At 43.2% G+C, this 21,899-nt stretch overlaps 1 protein-coding gene across 1 annotated transcript; it reads left to right on the forward strand.

Annotated features, from left to right (window-relative positions):
* Positions 1–2,719: 2,719 nt before the first annotated feature.
* On the forward strand, positions 2,720–21,700 carry cdc37 (cell division cycle 37 homolog). Its single transcript, XM_084402338.1, has 8 exons — positions 2,720–3,218; positions 6,419–6,700; positions 6,786–6,891; positions 7,125–7,240; positions 7,325–7,447; positions 7,668–7,850; positions 8,335–8,406; positions 21,192–21,700. Exons 1-8 carry the CDS (start codon positions 3,111–3,113, stop codon positions 21,321–21,323), a joined length of 1,122 nt encoding a protein of 373 aa, XP_084258464.1. The 5' UTR covers positions 2,720–3,110; the 3' UTR covers positions 21,324–21,700.
* Positions 21,701–21,899: the final 199 nt, after the last annotated feature.

Raw genomic sequence — 21,899 nt, forward strand, 5'->3', positions numbered from 1 at the left:
TACTCCCACATGACACACAATGGCATGGCTGGAGTTAATCTTCAGGACACTTTGCTCATTGAGTGACTACACTATGCCTGTCATTTAAACTAGGGCCCAGTATCTCTTTCTCTCCACATCCCATCCATCTCCCTTTATCATCTCTAATTCACATTTTGAATGTTCAAATACATGTTTGAAAGCAAACACATTTCATTATGCATTGTTAGTTTTTAAACCCAAACATATACTATTTCACCTAATGGTAATAGTCATAGTTATGAAATGTTTATGAAGGATATTTTTATGCTGTTTTATCACATTGTGACAACTGATTCTCTAGAAAATATTGTATGGTTTCTTCATGATTGAAATAAACATGTTCAAGTTGATGGTTGTATCATATTTATATATATCTCCTCACATCTGTCCATTTCTTTCAACACTCACCAGAAGTCATTATTTAAGCCTTTAAATTTGCTTTATGTATCAGTGCACTTTTCATTTATGTCATTACCAAAACACTATGTCATTACCAGAACAGTATGTCATTACCGCCACGTTGCTTAATTTACAGCAAACATACCTTTAAAACTGTTTTATGTTCAATCTTGAGGTGCTACATGAAAAGCCTAATGAAATACTCATCCACTTATTCAAAGAAAAAACATCTAAAATTAATTTTCCAGAAATTAAACAAATGTGTGCTTTGATGAACACAGAAAAACACATTTTGATGGTAAGAACAAGAAAATATATGTAATTCGCTGAATGGAAACATTTTGTTTTTTATACGTATTGTTAAAGGTTAACAATGTTTGCAAGATAAATGAGTTTAAATGATCTCCTTGATGCATTCTTTGCATTATGAGACTTTTTGATGTTGTGACGGGAATGACGTTTTGCAGTGCCAGTTGGCAAATAGATATAAAATACTCAAATTATATTTAAGCTCAGTCGTGGCCATTATTATATCTTTACATCAAAGCATGTAAACATTGTCTTGACATAATTCTAACAAAATTCAACCAAATTTCATTCATCAAAATGTAAGATGGCAAAATAGCCCCCAATTGAAGAATCACCCATGTATGTATGTATATGTATGTGTATGTATGTATGTATATGTATGTGTATGTATGTATGTATATATGTATGTGTATGTATGTATGTATGTATGTATGTATGTATGTATGTATATATGTATGTGTATGTATGTATGTATGTATGTATGTGTATGTGTATGTGTATGTATGTATATATGTATGTGTATGTATGTATGTATGTATGTATGTATGTATGTATGTGTATGTGTATGTATGTATATATGTATGTATGTATGTATGTGTATGTATGTATGTATGCATGTACCAAGAGCTCCTGTAAAAGCCACAACAAATTCCTTGTGTGTTTGCGCACACTTGGCAAATAAAGCTCATTCTGATTAATAATGTTCTCAAAAGGTTAGCACAAAAATATTATTTTGTTTGTAGAAGGTGTTTTAAATGTCCTCATAATCTTGGGAGAAGACGTTCTTAGAACAACATCCTTTAAACATTAGAATGACAACTACCTTCAGATGAGTAAGGTTGTGTTTGCCCGTTTAAAGGAATATCCTGGGAACACGGGGAAGTTTAGAAGCCTATCCCACGGCTACTGTTCCTCAACGTTTATGAAGAGGTTATGCAAGGGTTACAATTAAACACTTTCAAAACATTGATTATGAAATCACTATATTGTCATTAGTATTTGATAGATGTTCTCATAATGTAGGCAGAAAACATTCTTCAAACGTCCTTTAAATATTAAGGGTCACTAACTTTCTGGCTTAAACTTGTGTTAAGGTTGGATGCTACACAGCAAATCCCCTTCATATACACCACCGTATAGTGTACTCTAGCTGGATATGGCCTTATCAGACAGAACTGTTGTCTATCATATCTAGATAACATACAATTTACAATATTGTTCTGAATAATGAACGTGTAGCCTAGGCTATTTACATAGACTAATTATGAAGCATATTTGATTAATTAAAGGTATTTTATTAGTTATTTTCTCAGTTTGGCGGAACATTTATAAATCATTGATATATCACCTCAACAGCTCTTGTAATAATATACGCTTGCCGTGTGCAGACAGCGCCACCTGCCGTTAGACCCCGGTACTGTCGAACACCTGACTACACACCCGACACGAGCTGCGTTTAGTGGAGTGTGTGTGTGAGAGAGATAAACGGTAATCTACTACTACAGCCAGCAGCACACACTGCTTTCCATCACAGACAGACAGATTTAAATGTTATAAAACTAATTTTATTTGTGAAGTGAAACATATTAAAAAACTCAGGGGCTTTTGATAATCCATCAGGGGATAAGCCCCCTAAGAGAACATATTCCCGCGCGAATAATGATCAATAATGTGCTGTTACTCCGTCTAATAACTGCAGATGCTCAGCGAATATGGTATAGTGACAGACTCTCTCATCATGAGACCGCGAAGGACTCTCTCATCATGAGACCGCGAAGGACTCTTTCAATGAAGGGTTAAACAAATAACTGTAAATTAATCATTAACACTAAACTGATGTGAGCCACTGGGAGACCGCAGACATTCACTGTTTTGCATTAATAGAAAGCCAGCTAATGTAAAGATTTGTAATATGTAATACTTAAATAAAAATAAATAAAAAATGTAATAGTATTTTCGTGACGTGACCGCGGGGGACGGGGACATGTGTGACGTAGCCATGCGCTCTTAGTAGAGCGTCTCATTCTCGGGTTTAATCGCTGAGGAGGGTTAGGGTTAGCCTAAGGAGGACACTAGCCTACGCCTCAGAATGGGAACTATGAAGAGCACAGCCTCGGACCCTCGTTAGGACACAGCCTTATGTCTGAGAAACACCCTACAGGCGTGAGGGCGGCTCAGGAGAGTGACGTGCCACTGGTGCGCGACGCTCGGTGATGACGTCACGGTAAGCGGAAGTGAAGGAGAGTTCCAGAAAGAGCGGCGGGTGCGCGAGAACACAAACACACACAACTATAACAATAACTACTGTAAACACAATAACAGAGCGATACTGTACAGCATTATAAGGGAGGATCAGCTGACAGAATCACTGACTATCCATCATGACGACCATCGATTACAGTGTGTGGGATCATATCGAGGTGTCTGATGATGAAGACGATACTCATCCGAACATCGACACTCCTAGCCTGTTCCGCTGGAGACACCAGGTACACACACACACACACACACACACACACACACACACACACACACACACACACACACACACACACACTCACTCACAGACATACACACACACACACACACACACACTCATCCGAACATCGACACTCCTAGCCTGTTCCACTGGAGACACCATTCACTCACTCACTCACTCACTCACTCACTCACTCACTCACTCACACACACACACACACTCGCACACACACACACACACACACACACACACACACTCATCCGAACATCGACACTCCTAGCCTGTTCCGCTGGAGACACCATTCACTCGCTCGCACACACACACACACACACACACACACACACACACACACACACACACACACACACACACACTCACTCACTCACAGACATACACACACACACACACACACACACACTCATCCGAACATCGACACTCCTAGCCTGTTCCACTGGAGACACCATTCACTCACTCACTCACTCACTCACTCACTCACTCACTCACTCACTCACACACACACACACACTCGCACACACACACACACACACACACACACACACACACACACACACACACACACACACACACACACACTCATCCGAACATCGACACTCCTAGCCTGTTCCGCTGGAGACACCATTCACTCGCTCGCACACACACACACACACACCACACACACACACACACACACACACACACACACACTCACTCAATCTTGAAATTAGTTATATTGTGTGTATCAGTGATGATGTGGGCTGATGTGGAACACATGCGGGCTTGAATGCCAAGACTTCTGACTTTACTCCTAAAATATCTTAATTTTATATTCTAAAATGTTCATCAACTAATTAATACATTTTCAAATGAGGGATAAATCTTTTTCTTATAAACTATGTCAATATCTATGAGAACGCCTCAGATGTGGGTGTAATAGGTACAGTTACCCCACTAGTGTTTACTCCAGATGGGTTAGGGTCAGGGTTAGAGGTTACTAGGCGGAGTTTACTGCACTCTCCAGTGGCCGTTCTCTGTTACAGATGTTGAGACCAGTACAACATCAGCTGGGACCAGTCAGATGATAAAGAATACTAGTAACCATTAAAGAAGACACTAGTGCCTAATAAAGAAGTACTAGAACCTAACATATAACTGTGAGTATCTATTAAATAGGTACTAGGATATAAGAAAAAGTAATTGCATACAATAAATAAGTATTGAATAATATATTTAAAAAGATACTAGTCAATATTGGAATAATTACTAGTCATATATTAATAGAACAGAATAGCTACTACTATTAATTAGCAGATATCTTCAACCTCGTAAGAAAATATTAGAGATATCTTTCAAGCAGATCATTACATAAACATGAGTAGGCCTATACTCTCAACCGTCCAATCAGAGGTCATATGCTAATGCATGAGTATACTCTCAACTGTCCAATCAGAGGTCATATGCTAATGCATGAGTATACTCTCAACCGTCCAATCAGAGGTCATATGCTAATGCATGAGTATACTCTCAACCGTCCAATCAGAGGTCATATGCTAATGCATGAGTATACTCTCAACCGTCCAATCAGAGGTCATATGCTAATGCATGAGTATACTCTCAACCGTCCAATCAGAGGTCATATGCTAATGCATGAGTATACTCTCAACCATCCAATCAGAGGTCATATGCTAATGCATGAGTATACTCTCAACCATCCAATCAGAGGTCATATGCTAATGCATGAGTATACTCTCAACCATCCAATCAGAGGTCATATGCTAATGCATGAGTATACTCTCAACCATCCAATCAGAGGTCATATGCTAATGCAGGCCAAACTAAGGCTATAGAACAGGGGTGTCCAAACTCAGTCCTGGAGGGCCACTGTCCTGCAGAGTTTAGCTCCAACCCCAATTAAACACACCTGAACCAGATAATCAGACCGTGATTATCTGGTTCAGGTGTGTTTAATTGGGGTTGAAGCTAAACTCTGCAGGACAGTGGCCCTCCAGGACTGAGTTTGGACACCCCTGCTATAGAAGATTGATTTTTCATAATAAACTGGCTATGTTGGTTTATCTAGCTAATTGATTAGCATGAATGCAAGGAAATACGTATGTTTAATATGACATTTATTGTTTTGACAGTACAGTAGGCTATAATAAAGACTTTACTACCGATAATAAAATCCTAACAACAGTTAAGCAGATCCACCGGTCCATAACCACCACTATACTGGAGACTGGGACTCTTGGAGAGCATTCATAACCCTGGATATTAATCTGCGTCTGAGAATGAGTCATGTCTAAATAAGAGTATATATGCTCTGTGTTACATATGCCTATTCTTTATATTCTTATATTCTCTCGTTGATATGTTGTTGGTTCATTATTATTCTACATATTATTAGCATGCTGAATATTTAAATAGAACTAGTATCTATAAGGATATATTTGATCTGAAATGTTAAAAGTTACAAGTAACAAACAAAAAAAAGCGCTAGTTGTATTTTTTCTTAAGATATGTATAATTACATACTAGACACTACTGGAGTTAGGGCTAGATCTGATAAACAAGGGTTAGTATCTTCAAAAAGGTACCAGTACCTAAAGATCGCATGGAGGCGTTCCTGAAGCTGTGTGTGTGTGAGAGAGAGAGAGAGAGAGAGAGAGAGAGAGAGAGAGAATGTGTGTGTGTGTGTGTGAGAGAGAGAGAGAGAGAGAGAGAGAGAGAGAGAGAGAGAATGTGTGTGTGTGAGAGAGAGAGAGAGAGAATGTGTGTGTGAGAGAGAGAGAGAGAATGTGTGTGTGAGAGAGAGAGAGAATGTGTGTGTGTGTGTGTGTGTGTGTGTGTGTGTGTGTGTGTGTGAGAGAGAGCGAGAGAGAGAGAATGTGTGTGTGTGTGTGAGAGAGAGAGAGAGAGAGAGAGAGAGAGAGAGAATGTGTGTGTGTGAGAGAGAGAGAGAGAGAGAGAGAGAATGTGTGTGTGAGAGAGAGAGAGAGAGAGAGAGAGAGAGAATGTGTGTGTGTGTGTGTGTGTGTGTGTGTGTGTCTGTGTTGGGCACATGTGTGAGCTGATGTCTGGTGCTCCTCAGGCTCGGGTGGACCGTATGGAGGCGTTCCTGAAGCTGTGTGTGTGTGTGAGAGAGAGAGAGAGAGAATATGTGTGTGTGTGTGTGTTGGGCACATGTGTGAGCTGATGTCTGGTGCTCCTCAGGCTCGGGTGGACCGTATGGAGGCGTTCCTGAAGCAGGGCGAGGAGCTGGAGAAGAGCCTGATGGAGAGCAGGAGGAGGCTGGAGGAGGCGCAGCGCAGGGTGAAGGAGCTGAAGGAGGCGGGCTCCACAGAGCAGGAGAAGGAGCTGAGTAAAGCCCAGGCGGAGGAGAAGCAGCTGAGGAAGGAGGAGCGCTCCTGGCAGAAGAAGATGGAGGAGCACCGCCGAGAGGAGAAGAAGATGCCCTGGAACGTGGACACACTCAGCAAAGAGGGCTTCAGTAAGGTGCGACACACACTCACTCACTCTCTCACACTCTCACACACACACAGATGAACACACCACTGACACTTCTGGGCTTGTGTTTCAGAGTGTTGTGAATGTGAAGCCTGACAAGGAGGAGGAGACGGAGGAGCAGAAGGAGGAGAAACACAAGAGCTTCGTGGAGAAAAACGAGAAACAGATCAAACACTTCGGTGAGATGAGTCCGCATCTCTTCTCTGATGACGAGGGCGGGGCTATAACCTGTCACTCACATGAGATCAGCCAATAGCAAACCACAACCATCCAATCAGTTCCCCACGGACACAATCAAGCCCCGCCCACATTTGTTCTTGTTCCAGAAGCGTTTCACTTGTAGATCAGTGTCAGATTGTTCACTGCTGTTCTCATGACGTGTGTGTGTGTGTGTGTGTGTGTGTGTGTGCAGGGATGCTGCGCCGCTGGGACGACTCTCAGAAGTACCTGTCTGATAATCCTCACCTGGTGTGTGAGGAAACGGCCAATTATCTGGTCATCATGTGCATCGATCTGGAGGTGGAGGAGGTAACGCTGTGTGTGTGTGTGTAGCTGATGTGTGTGTGTGTAGTTGATGTGTGTGTGTGACTGACCCGTGTGTGTGTGTGTCAGAAACACGCGCTCATGCAGCAGGTGGCGCATCAGACCATCGTCATGCAGTTCATCCTGGAGCTCGCCAAGAGTCTGAAGGTGGATCCGCGCGGATGCTTCCGCCAGTTCTTCACCAAGATCAAGGTGTGTGTGTGTTTCTCACGAGCTTCTCATTCGTGCTGGTCCTGCAGAGTCCATACGATGCGGCTGTACCTGAATAACTCAAAGCACCGATTCGCTTCAGCTGTACTGTACTGACTTTTTAATTTGCTGCTTGGTTCTTTTAATAATAAAGATCAAGTAATTGTATTGTGAATAAAAGTTCACACTGATGCCTCTCTGTGTGTGTCTCTGTGTGTTTCAGACTGCAGACCAGCAGTATCAGGACGCATTTAACGACGAGCTGGAGTCGTTTAAGGAGCGAGTGCGCGGCCGGGCGAAGATCCGCATTGACAAAGCCATGAAGGAGTACGAGGAGGAGGAGCGTCAGAAGCGTCTGGGTCCCGGAGGCCTGGATCCTGTGGAGGTGTACGAGAGCCTGCCGGCGGTGAGACTCACACCCCACCTGTCTCTCCCCATACATACAGTTACCATAGTGATGCTGACTTACAGCTTTCAGGAGAACATTCAACACCATATGGAGTATGTTCTCAATATATAGTGAAATGTGGCTGATGTAGTGGGATTAATCAGAATAATAATTATCTAAGCAATCATTGGTTGCATCCTAAAGGCTCGGTCACGGCTGTTATTGCGTAATTTTTATGGGAGATTTCTGGTCTTTTCAGTAGGAATCTGTACGACCGCCAGTAAAAAACGTCACGTGTGTAACAAGTTAGTTGTGTAAATTCACGCAGTTTTTAAACAGAAATCTGCTCAGTTTGACAGTGACTTTAGTGTGAGCAGCGCTTCTTACATCTACACTACTGACAGTGGACCTTAAAACTAATGAGGGCTAAATGCGATTTTAAAGGTTCTCATAAACGAACGCTTCTGTCATAGCAGTGATTCTTCTGTCTTCATCTCCACAGGAAATGCAGAAATGCTTTGATGATAAAGACATTCAGATGCTTCAGGACGCCATCAGCAAGATGGACCCCACGGTTAGTGTAGCATGAGTCTGAGCGGGGTTGGCAAATGTGCCGGTACTTGGCGGTGTTGTGAGTGTGAGTGTGACTGTACTGTGAATGTGACTGTTGTGTGAGTGTGACTAGTGTGACTGTACTGTGACTGTAGTGAGTGTGACTGTTGTGTGACTACTGTGAGTGTGACTGTTGTGTGAGTGTGACTGTTGTGTGAGTGTGACTGTTGTGGGTGTGACTGTAGTGAGTGTGACTAGTGTGACTGTACTGTGACTGTAGTGAGTGTGACTGTTGTGTGAGTGTGACTAGTGTGACTGTACTGTGACTGTAGTGAGTGTGACTGTTGTGTGACTACTGTGAGTGTGACTGTACTGTGAGTGTGACTGTACTGTGAGTGTGACTGTACTGTGACTTGTGGGTGTGACTGTTGTGTGAGTGTGACTAGTGTGACTGTACTGTGACTGTAGTGAGTGTGACTGTTGTGTGACTACTGTGAGTGTGACTGTACTGTGAGTGTGACTGTTGTGTGAGTGTGACTGTTGTGGGTGTGACTGTAGTGAGTGTGACTGTAGTGAGTGTGACTAGTGTGAGTGTGACTAGTGTGAGTGTGACTAGTGTGAGTGTGACTAGTGTGAGTGTGACTAGTGTGAGTGTGACTAGTGTGAGTGTGACTGTTGTGTGAGTGTGACTGTAGTGGGTGTGACTAGTGTGAGTGTGACTGTTGTGTGAGTGTGACTTGTGTGAGTGTGACTTGTGTGAGTGTGACTTGTGTGAGTGTGACTTGTGTGAGTGTGACTTGTGTGAGTGTGACTGTAGTGAGTGTGACTGTACTGTGACTGTAGTGAGTGTGACTGTTGTGTGACTAGTGTGAGTGTGACTGTACTGTGAGTGTGACTGTACTGTGAGTGTGACTGTTGTGTGAGTGTGACTGTAGTGAGTGTGACTAGTGTGAGTGTGACTGTAGTGAGTGTGACTAGTGTGAGTGTGACTGTTGTGTGAGTGTGACTTGTGTGAGTGTGACTTGTGTGAGTGTGACTGTAGTGGGTGTGACTGTAGTGGGTGTGACTGTAGTGGGTGTGACTGTAGTGGGTGTGACTGTAGTGGGTGTGACTGTAGTGGGTGTGACTGTAGTGGGTGTGACTGTTGTGTGAGTGTGACTGTAGTGAGTGTGACTGTAGTGAGTGTGACTGTAGTGAGTGTGACTTGTCAAGTCAAGTATATTTGTATTGCGCTTTTCACAATACAGATTGTATTAAAGCAGCTTCACAGTATGAAATTAAAATAATACAACAAGGTTTGTTTCTAGTGGAATTTATTGATTGATAAAATTAAATATCCCCAAAATATGTGTGAGTGTGACTGTTGTGTGAGTGTGACTGTAGTGTGAGTGACTAGTGTGAGTGTGACTGTACTGTGAGTGATTAGTGTGAGTGTGACTAGTGTGAGTGTGACTAGTGTGAGTGTGACTGTTGTGTGAGTGTGACTTGTGTGAGTGACTTGTGTGAGTGTGACTGTTGTGTGAGTGTGACTTGTGTGAGTGTGACTGTTGTGTGAGTGTGACTGTAGTGAGTGTGACTGTAGTGAGTGTGACTGTAGTGAGTGTGACTGTAGTGAGTGTGACTTGTCAAGTCAAGTATATTTGTATTGCGCTTTTCACAATACAGATTGTATTAAAGCAGCTTCACAGTATAAAATTAAAATAATACAACAAGGTTTGTTTCTAGTGGAATTTATTGATTGATAAAATTAAATATCCCCAAAATATGTGTGAGTGTGACTGTTGTGTGAGTGTGACTGTTGTGTGAGTGTGACTGTAGTGTGAGTGTGACTGTAGTGTGAGTGACTAGTGTGAGTGAGACTGTTGTGTGAGTGTGACTGTACTGTGAGTGACTAGTGTGAGTGTGACTGTACTGTGAGTGTGACTGTACTGTGAGTGTGACTAGTGTGAGTGTGACTAGTGTGAGTGTGACTAGTGTGAGTGTGACTAGTGTGAGTGTGACTGTTGTGTGAGTGTGACTTGTGTGAGTGTGACTTGTGTGAGTGTGACTGTTGTGTGAGTGTGACTTGTGTGAGTGTGACTTGTGTGAGTGTGACTTGTGTGAGTGTGACTGTAGTGAGTGTGACTGTAGTGAGTGTGACTTGTCAAGTCAAGTATATTTGTATTGCGCTTTTCACAATACAGATTGTATTAAAGCAGCTTCACAGTATAAAATTAAAATAATACAACAAGGTTTGTTTCTAGTGGAATTTATTGATTGATAAAATTAAATATCCCCAAAATATGTGTGAGTGTGACTGTTGTGTGAGTGTGACTGTTGTGTGAGTGTGACTGTAGTGTGAGTGTGACTGTAGTGTGAGTGACTAGTGTGAGTGAGACTGTTGTGTGAGTGTGACTGTACTGTGAGTGACTAGTGTGAGTGTGACTGTACTGTGAGTGTGACTGTACTGTGAGTGTGACTAGTGTGAGTGTGACTAGTGTGACTTGTGTGAGTGTGACTTGTGTGATTGTGACTTGTGTGATTGTGACTGTTGTGTGAGTGTGAGTGTGACTGTACTGTGAGTGTGACTGTACTGTGAGTGTGACTAGTGTGAGTGTGACTAGTGTGACTTGTGTGAGTGTGACTTGTGTGATTGTGACTGTTGTGTGAGTGTGACTTGTGTGAGTGTGACTTGTGTGAGTGTGACTTGTGTGAGTGTGACTTGTGTGAGTGTGACTTGTGTGAGTGTGACTGTAGTGAGTGTGACTGTAGTGAGTGTGACTGTAGTGAGTGTGACTTGTCAAGTATATTTGTATAGCGCTTTTCACAATACAGATTGTATTAAAGGAGCTTCACAGTATAAAATTAAAATAATACAACAAGGTTTGTTTCTAGTGGAATTGATTGATTGATAAAATTAAATATCCCCAAAATATGTGTGTGTGACTGTTGTGTGAGTGTGACTAGTGTGAGTGTGACTACTGTGACTGTACTGTGACTGTACTGTGACTATACTGTGAGTGTGACTAGTGTGAGTGTGACTGTACTGTGAGTGTGACTAGTGTGAGTGTGACTAGTGTGTGAGTGTGACTAGTGTGTGAGTGTGACTAGTGTGAGTGTGACTAGTGTGAGTGTGACTAGTGTGAGTGTGACTGTACTGTGAGTGTGACTGTACTGTGACTAGTGTGAGTGTGACTGGAGTGTGACTAGTGTGAGTGACTAGTGTGGCTGTACTGTGAGTGTGACTAGTGTGAGTGACTGTACTGTGAGTGTGACTAGTGAATGTGACTGTATTGTGAGTGTGACTAGTGTGAATGTGACTGTATTGTGAGTGTGACTAGTGTGAGTGTGACTGTACTGTGAGTGTGACTGTTGTGTGACTAGTGTGAGTGTGACTGTTGTGACTAGTGTGAGTGTGACTGTAGTGAGTGTGACTGTAGTGAGTGTGACTGTAGTGAGTGTGACTTGTCAAGTATATTTGTATAGCGCTTTTCACAATACAGATTGTATTTATCACAGTATAAAATTAAAATAATACAACAAGGTTTGTTTCTAGTGGAATTTATTGATTGATAAAATTAAATATCCCCAAAATATGTGTGTGTGACTGTTGTGTGAGTGTGACTGTAGTGTGAGTGAGACTGTTGTGTGAGTGTGACTGTACTGTGAGTGACTAGTGTGAGTGTGACTGTACTGTGAATGTGACTAGTGTGAGTGTGACTGTTGTGTGACTGTTGTGTGAGTGTGACTTGTGTGAGTGTGACTGTTGTGTGAGTGACTGTTGTGTGAGTGTGACTGTAGTGAGTGTGACTAGTGAGTGTGACTTGTGTGAGTGTGACTGTAGTGTGAGTGACTAGTGTGAGTGTGACTGTACTGTGAATGTGACTAGTGTGAGTGAGACTAGTGTGAGTGAGACTAGTGTGAGTGAGACTGTTGTGTGAGTGTGACTGTTGTGTGAGTGTGATTGTACTGTGAGTGTGATTGTACTGTGAGTGTGACTAGTGTGAGTGTGACTGTTGTGTGAGTGTGATTGTACTGTGAGTGTGACTGTACTGTGAGTGTGACTGTTGTGACTAGTGTGAGTGTGACTGTAGTGTGAGTGTGACTTGTGTGAGTGTGACTGTAGTGTGAGTGTGACTGTTGTGTGAGTGTGATTGTATTGTGAGTGTGACTGTACTGTGAGTGTGACTGTTGTGACTAGTGTGAGTGTGACTGTACTGTGAGTGTGACTAGTGTGAGTGTGACTAGTGTGACTTGTGTGAGTGTGACTTGTGTGAGTGTGACTTGTGTGAGTGTGACTTGTGTGAGTGTGACTTGTGTGAGTGTGACTTGTGTGATTGTGACTGTTGTGTGAGTGTGAGTGTGACTTGTGTGATTGTGACTGTTGTGTGAGTGTGACTTGTGTGAGTGTGACTTGTGTGAGTGTGACTTGTGTGAGTGTGACTTGTGTGAGTGTGACTGTAGTGAGTGTGACTGTAGTGAGTGTGACTTGTCAAGTATATTTGTATAGCGCTTTTCACAATACAGATTGTATTAAAGGAGCTTCACAGTATAAAATTAAAATAATACAACAAGGTTTGTTTCTAGTGGAATTGATTGATTGATAAAATTAAATATCCCCAAAATATGTGTGTGTGACTGTTGTGTGAGTGTGACTAGTGTGAGTGTGACTACTGTGACTGTACTGTGACTGTACTGTGACTATACTGTGAGTGTGACTAGTGTGAGTGTGACTGTACTGTGAGTGTGACTAGTGTGAGTGTGACTAGGGTGTGAGTGTGACTAGTGTGTGAGTGTGACTAGTGTGTGAGTGTGACTAGTGTGAGTGTGACTAGTGTGAGTGTGAGTGTGACTAGTGTGAGTGTGACTAGTGTGAGTGTGACTGTACTGTGAGTGTGACTGTACTGTGACTAGTGTGAGTGTGACTGGAGTGTGACTAGTGTGAGTGACTAGTGTGGCTGTACTGTGAGTGTGACTAGTGTGAGTGACTGTACTGTGAGTGTGACTAGTGAATGTGACTGTATTGTGAGTGTGACTAGTGTGAATGTGACTGTATTGTGAGTGTGACTAGTGTGAGTGTGACTGTAGTGAGTGTGACTGTAGTGAGTGTGACTTGTCAAGTATATTTGTATAGCGCTTTTCACAATACAGATTGTATTTATCACAGTATAAAATTAAAATAATACAACAAGGTTTGTTTCTAGTGGAATTTATTGATTGATAAAATTAAATATCCCCAAAATATGTGTGTGTGACTGTTGTGTGAGTGTGACTGTAGTGTGAGTGAGACTGTTGTGTGAGTGTGACTGTACTGTGAGTGACTAGTGTGAGTGTGACTGTACTGTGAATGTGACTAGTGTGAGTGTGACTGTTGTGTGACTGTTGTGTGAGTGTGACTTGTGTGAGTGTGACTGTTGTGTGAGTGACTGTTGTGTGAGTGTGACTGTAGTGAGTGTGACTAGTGAGTGTGACTTGTGTGAGTGTGACTGTAGTGTGAGTGACTAGTGTGAGTGTGACTGTACTGTGAATGTGACTAGTGTGAGTGAGACTAGTGTGAGTGAGACTAGTGTGAGTGAGACTGTTGTTTGAGAGTGACTAGTGTGAGTGTGATTGTAGTGTGAGTGTGACTAGTGTGAGTGAGACTGTTGTGCGAGTGTGACTACTGTGAGTGTCTAGTGTGAGTGTTACTGTACTGTGAATGTGACTAGTGTGAGTGACTGTTGTGTGAGTGTGACTGTTGTGTGAGTGTGACTGTAGTGAGTGTGACTGTAGTGAGTGTGACTGTAGTGAGTGTGACTGTAGTGAGTGTGACTTGTCAAGTATATTTGTATTGCGCTTTTCACAATACAGATTGTATTAAAGCAGCTTCACAGTATAAAATTAAAATAATACAACAAGGTTTGTTTCTAGTGGAATTTATTGATTGATAAAATTAAATATCCCCAAAATATGTGTGAGTGTGACTGTTGTGTGAGTGTGACTGTTGTGTGAGTGTGACTGTAGTGTGAGTGTGACTGTAGTGTGAGTGACTAGTGTGAGTGAGACTGTTGTGTGAGTGTGACTGTACTGTGAGTGACTAGTGTGAGTGTGACTGTACTGTGAGTGTGACTGTACTGTGAGTGTGACTAGTGTGAGTGTGACTAGTGTGACTTGTGTGAGTGTGACTTGTGTGAGTGTGACTTGTGTGATTGTGACTTGTGTGATTGTGACTGTTGTGTGAGTGTGAGTGTGACTTGTGTGATTGTGACTGTTGTGTGAGTGTGACTTGTGTGAGTGTGACTTGTGTGAGTGTGACTTGTGTGAGTGTGACTGTAGTGAGTGTGACTGTAGTGAGTGTGACTTGTCAAGTATATTTGTATAGCGCTTTTCACAATACAGATTGTATTAAAGGAGCTTCACAGTATAAAATTAAAATAATACAACAAGGTTTGTTTCTAGTGGAATTGATTGATTGATAAAATTAAATATCCCCAAAATATGTGTGTGTGACTGTTGTGTGAGTGTGACTAGTGTGAGTGTGACTACTGTGACTGTACTGTGACTATACTGTGAGTGTGACTAGTGTGAGTGTGACTGTACTGTGAGTGTGACTAGTGTGAGTGTGACTAGTGTGTGAGTGTGACTAGTGTGTGTGTGACTAGTGTGAGTGTGACTAGTGTGAGTGTGACTAGTGTGAGTGTGACTGTACTGTGAGTGTGACTGTACTGTGACTAGTGTGAGTGTGACTGGAGTGTGACTAGTGTGAGTGACTAGTGTGGCTGTACTGTGAGTGTGACTAGTGTGAGTGACTGTACTGTGAGTGTGACTAGTGAATGTGACTGTATTGTGAGTGTGACTAGTGTGAATGTGACTGTATTGTGAGTGTGACTAGTGTGAGTGTGACTGTACTGTGAGTGTGACTGTTGTGTGACTAGTGTGAGTGTGACTGTTGTGACTAGTGTGAGTGTGACTGTAGTGAGTGTGACTGTAGTGAGTGTGACTTGTCAAGTATATTTGTATAGCGCTTTTCACAATACAGATTGTATTTATCACAGTATAAAATTAAAATAATACAACAAGGTTTGTTTCTAGTGGAATTTATTGATTGATAAAATTAAATATCCCCAAAATATGTGTGTGTGACTGTTGTGTGAGTGTGACTGTAGTGTGAGTGAGACTGTTGTGTGAGTGTGACTGTACTGTGAGTGACTAGTGTGAGTGTGACTGTACTGTGAATGTGACTAGTGTGAGTGTGACTGTTGTGTGACTGTTGTGTGACTGTTGTGTGAGTGTGACTTGTGTGAGTGTGACTGTTGTGTGAGTGACTGTTGTGTGAGTGTGACTGTAGTGAGTGTGACTAGTGAGTGTGACTTGTGTGAGTGTGACTGTAGTGTGAGTGACTAGTGTGAGTGTGACTGTACTGTGAATGTGACTAGTGTGAGTGAGACTAGTGTGAGTGAGACTAGTGTGAGTGAGACTGTTGTTTGAGAGTGACTAGTGTGAGTGTGATTGTAGTGTGAGTGTGACTAGTGTGAGTGAGACTGTTGTGTGAGTGTGACTACTGTGAGTGTCTAGTGTGAGTGTTACTGTACTGTGAGTGTGACTAGTGTGAGTGTGACTGTTGTGTGAGTGTGACTGTTGTGTGAGTGTGACTTGTGTGAGTGTGACTAGTGTGAGTGTGACTAGTGTGGATGTGACTGTTGTGTGAGTGTGACTAGTGTGAGTGTGACTAGTGACTGTACTGTGAGTGTGACTACTGTACTGTGAGTGTGACTGTTGTGTGACTGTTGTGTGAGTGTGACTACTGTGACTAGTGTGAGTGTGACTAGTGTGAGTGTGACTAGTGTGAGTGTGACTAGTGTGAGTGTGACTGTACTGTGAGTGTGACTGTTGTGTGAGTGTGATTGTACTGTGAGTGTGACTGTTGTGTGAGTGTGATTGTACTGTGAGTGTGACTAGTGTGAGTGTGACTAGTGTGAGTGTGACTAGTGTGAGTGTGACTAGTGTGAGTGTGACTAGTGTGAGTGTGACTACTGTGACTGTACTGTGACTATACTGTGAGTGTGACTAGTGTGAGTGTGACTGTACTGTGAGTGTGACTAGTGTGAGTGTGACTAGTGTGTGAGTGTGACTAGTGTGAGTGTGACTAGTGTGAGTGACTGTACTGGGACTAGTGTGAGTATGACTGTACTGTGAGTGAGACTGTTGTGTGAGTGTGACTGTACTGTGAGTGTCTAGTGTGAGTGTTACTGTACTGTGAATGTGACTAGTGTGAGTGTGACTGTTGTGTGAGTGTGACTGTTGTGTGAGTGTGACTGTTGTGTGAGTGTGACTTGTGTGAGTGTGACTAGTGTGACTAGTGTGAGTGTGACTAGTGTGAGTGTGACTAGTGTGGATGTGAGTGTGACTAGTGTGAGTGTGACTAGTGACTGTACTGTGAGTGTGACTACTGTACTGTGAGTGTGACTGTTGTGTGAGTGTGACTACTGTGACTAGTGTGAGTGTGACTAGTGTGAGTGTGACTAGTGTGAGTGTGACTAGTGTGAGTGTGACTGTTGTGACTAGTGTGAGTGTGAGTGTGACTAGTGTGAGTGAGACTGTACTGTGAGTGTGACTGTTGTGTGAGTGTGATTGTACTGTGAGTGTGACTGTTGTGTGAGTGTGACTGTTGTGTGAGTGTGATTGTACTGTGAGTGTGACTAGTGTGAGTGTGACTTGTGTGAGTGTGACTGTTGTGTGAGTGTGATTGTACTGTGAGTGTGACTGTACTGTGAGTGTGACTAGTGTGAGTGTGACTGTACTGTGAGTGTGACTAGTGTGAGTGTGACTAGTGTGTGAGTGTGACTAGTGTGAGTGTGACTAGTGTGAGTGACTGTACTGTGAGTGTGACTAGTGTGAGTGTGACTGTACTGGGACTAGTGTGAGTGTGACTAGTGTGACTGTACTGTGAGTGTGACTAGTGTGAGTGTGACTGTTGTGTGACTAGTGTGAGTGTGACTGTTGTGACTAGTGTGAGTGTGACTGTAGTGTGAGTGTGACTGTTGTGTGAGTGTGACTGTTGTGTGAGTGTGATTGTACTGTGAGTGTGATTGTACTGTGAGTGTGACTAGTGTGAGTGTGACTGTTGTGTGAGTGTGATTGTACTGTGAGTGTGACTGTACTGTGAGTGTGACTGTTGTGACTAGTGTGAGTGTGACTGTAGTGTGAGTGTGACTTGTGTGAGTGTGACTGTTGTGTGAGTGTGACTGTTGTGTGAGTGTGATTGTACTGTGAGTGTGACTAGTGTGAGTGTGATTGTACTGTGAGTGTGACTAGTGTGAGTGTGACTAGTGTGAGTGTGACTTGTGTGAGTGTGACTGTTGTGTGAGTGTGATTGTACTGTGAGTGTGATTGTACTGTGAGTGTGACTAGTGTGAGTGTGACTAGTGTGAGTGTGACTAGTGTGAGTGTGACTAGTGTGAGTGTGACTAGTGTGAGTGTGACTACTGTGACTGTACTGTGACTATACTGTGAGTGTGACTAGTGTGAGTGTGACTGTACTGTGAGTGTGACTAGTGTGAGTGTGACTAGTGTGTGAGTGTGACTAGTGTGTGAGTGTGACTAGTGTGAGTGTGACTAGTGTGAGTGACTGTACTGTGAGTGTGACTAGTGTGAGTGTGACTGTACTGGGACTAATGTGAGTGTGACTAGTGTGACTGTACTGTGAGTGTGACTAGTGTGAGTGTGACTGTTGTGACTGTAGTGTGAGTGTGACTAGTGTGAGTGACTGTACTGTGAGTGTGACTAGTGTGAGTGTGACTAGTGTGACTGTACTGTGAGTGTGACTAGTGTGAGTGTGACTGTTGTGACTGTAGTGTGAGTGTGACTTGTGTGAGTGTGACTGTTGTGTGAGTGTGACTGTTGTGTGAGTGTGATTGTACTGTGAGTGTGACTAGTGTGAGTGTGATTGTACTGTGAGTGTGACTAGTGTGTGTGACTGTACTGTGAGTGTGACTACTGTGACTTTACTGTGACTATACTGTGACTATACTGTGAGTGTGACTAGTGTGAGTGTGACTGTACTGTGACTAGTGTGAGTGTGACTGTACTGTGAGTGTGACTACCGTGAGTGTGACTGTACTGTGAGTGTGACTAGTGTGAGTGTGACTGTTGTGTGACTAGTGTGAGTGTGACTGTTGTGACTAGTGTGAGTGTGACTGTACTGTGAGTGTGACTGTACTGTGAGTGTGACTAGTGTGAGTGTGACTAGTGTGAGTGTGACTGTACTGTGAGTGTGACTAGTGTGAGTGTGACTGTACTGTTAGTGTGAGTGTGACTAGTGTGAGTGTGACTGTACTGTGAGTGTGACTAGTGTGAGTGAGACTACTGTGACTGTACTGTGAGTGTGACTAGTGTGAGTGTGACTGTACTGTGACTAGTGTGAGTGTGACTAGTGTGACTGTGACTGGAGTGTGACTAGTGTGAGTGTGAATGTACTGTGAGTGTGACTAGTGTGAGTGACTACTGTGAGTGACTGTACTGTGAGTGTGACTAGTGAATGTGACTGTATTGTGAATGTGACTGTATTGTGAGTGTGACTACTGGGAGTGTGACACTGTTACAATTGTGACTAGTGTGATTGTGACTCTAGTGTGAGTGTGACTGTACTGGGAGTGTGAAAGTGTTACCATTGTGACTAATGTGAGTGTGACAGTGTTGCGATTGTGACTCTAGTGTGATTGTGACTGTAGTGTGAGTGTGACGGTGTTGCGATTGTGACTCTAGTGTGATTGTGACTGTAGTGTGAGTGTGACGGTGTTGCCATTGTGACTCTAGTGTGAGTGTGAGTATGACTGTACTGTGAGTGTGACTAGTGTGATTGTGACTAGTGTGAGTGTGACGGTGTTGCGATTGTGACTCTAGTGTGAGTGTGACTAGTGTGAGTGTGACTGTACTGTGACTGTACTGTGAGTGTGAGTGTGACTGTAGTGTGAGTGTGACTAGTGTGAGTGTGACTGTACTGTGACTGTACTGTGAGTGTGAGTGTGACTGTAGTGTGAGTGTGACTAGTGTGAGTGTGACTGTACTGTGAGTGTGAGTGTGACTGTAGTGTGAGTGTGACTAGTGTGAGTGTGACTGTACTGTGAGTGTGAGTGTGACTGTAGTGTGAGTCTGACTGTAGTGTGAGTGTGGCTAGTGAATGTGACTGTAGTGTGAGTGTGACTAGTGTGAGTGTGACTAGTGTGAGTGTGACTGTACTGGGAGTGTGACAGTGTTACGATAGTGACTAGTGTGAGTGACGGTGTTGTGAGTGTGACTCTAGTGTGAGTGTGACTGTAGTGTGAGTGTGACTAGTGTGAGTGTGACTAGTGAATGTGACTGTAGTGTGAGTGTGACGTGTGAGTGTGACTAGTGTGAGTGTGACTGTACTGGGAGTGTGACAGTGTTACGATAGTGACTAGTGTGAGTGACGGTGTTGTGATTGTGACTCTAGTGTGAGTGTGACTGTAGTGTGAGTGTGACTGTACTGTGAGTAGGGCTGCACGATTTGGGGAAAATGTCATATTGCGATAATTGAGGTCAATGTGCGATATAATAAACAAATGGTTTCATGAGTCAACTTGCTTGGTTCTCAAGGAAAATAAATGCACACACAGACTAGTGATAATCTGCCTAAAGAAAAAAGTTCTTTAGTCAAGAGCAGTGAGTGTTTTTCTCTGTTCCCTTTGTTCTTTGATTAACTTTAGCGACAGATATAATTAGTGGCTACTGTGTACTGTCCCTTTAAGACCAGCCGCTGCTGTCAGAGACGCGGATCTCACACGCGCCTCATTCTCTCACGAGTCACAACTCTTCACGTTCATCATAAGACTACTCTTATGTTATGAAGATACTCGACAAAAAGACATTTTGGCATAATTGTGTGTGTTATTGTTCGTTCAAGTTCGAAAGAGAACTGTATTCTGGCATGCTGTTTTGTGCGCACGCACGGTATTAGCGCGAGTCTTTCTGTGTGTCACAGTCAGGACATTCACAGGCAGCGTGTTCATTTTTGTCTTATCGCGCATGAATGGTTTAAAAGCATTTGCATGAATAAGAGCGGGATCATGTAACACTAGCCAAAGGATGCCAAAAATTAACAGATGCTGCGTTAACTGTGTTAACAGCGCTAATTTGTTTATTTAATATAAAATTGCAGCATTTTGCGTCATATAATCGCGTAGGCTTGACATCGCGATTGAGATATGATTAATCGTGCAGCACTAACTGTGAGCATGACTGTTACGATTGTGACTCTAGTGTGAGTGTGACTATTGTGAGTGTGAAAGTGTTACCATTGTGACTATTGTGAGTGTGAAAGTGTTACCATTGTGACTAGTGTGAGTGACGGTGTTGCGAGTGTGACGGTGTTGCGAGTGTGACGGTGTTGCGAGTGTGACGTGCTGAGAGTGTGACGGTGTTGCGAGTATGACGTGCTGAGAGTGTGACGGTGTTGCGTGTGTGACGGTGTTGCGAGTGTGACGATGTTGCGAGTGTGACGTGTTGAGAGTGTGACGGTGTTGTGTGACGTGTTGCGAGTGTGACAGTGTTGAGAGTGACGTGTTGCGAGTGTGACGATGTTGCGAGTGTGACGTGTTGAGAGTGTGACGGTGTTGAGAGTGTGACGGTGTTGAGAGTGTGACGGTGTTGCGAGTCTGACGATGTTGCGAGTGTGACGTGTTGAGAGTGTGACGGTGTTGTGTGACGTGTTGCGAGTGTGACGTGTTGCGACGGTGTTGCAAGTGTGACGGTGTTGCGAGTGTGACGGTATCATGGCTTGATGGCGTGCGAACGCGAATGAAAATCTCTCGTCTGATGTTCATCTTGCAGGAGGCTAAACTCCACATGAAGCGCTGCATCGACTCGGGATTGTGGGTACCGAACTCACGTGTGGATGAAGAGGGAGAAAAAGATGAAGCCGACGACCCGCAGTATGAGGAAGTGAAGAAGGAAGATCAGTGATTGGTCCACACACACACACACACACACACACACACACACACACACCGAAGGCCAAAGCAGATTCCAGTTTGACCCACACCGATCAGAGGCTGATGGGTCTCTTCCTCTTCCTCTGTCCTGTCACTGTTGTTGTTTTATTTATGCAGCGTTTGTTTGGCCTGTAGCGTGAGGCGATTGACTTTCAGTGCTACCGTCTCTTCTTACTGTTTCCCACAGACATTTAACATGAATGAATGTGCAGAAATCTGCAGTATTAGACGCTCCAGATGATAACTAATAGTGAACTGGTTTAGTCTGGTTTTGTCTCTTTTAGTTCAGATTGCTCTGTTTGTGCTGATGCTTAGTTTGTCAGAATAAAATCGTGGGCTGATGGGCAATCTGTGTCCGAGTGTCTTTCTGAATGCGATTGTAACATGTTTATCTGTAATGGGAGATAATGGAAGAAACGTGTCAGTTTTCAACTCTTTCCCTGCCATTGATGGAATTTCTGACTTACTGTGTTTTCACTGTTATACAGTAGGGTGTGCTATTGAACATCTTATGAAAGAGTGCTGAATCTCCAGATCAAAACACAGA

This window comes from Rutilus rutilus (assembly GCF_951802725.1).
Source record: "Rutilus rutilus genome assembly, chromosome: 2".
Lineage (NCBI taxonomy): Eukaryota > Metazoa > Chordata > Actinopteri > Cypriniformes > Leuciscidae > Rutilus > Rutilus rutilus.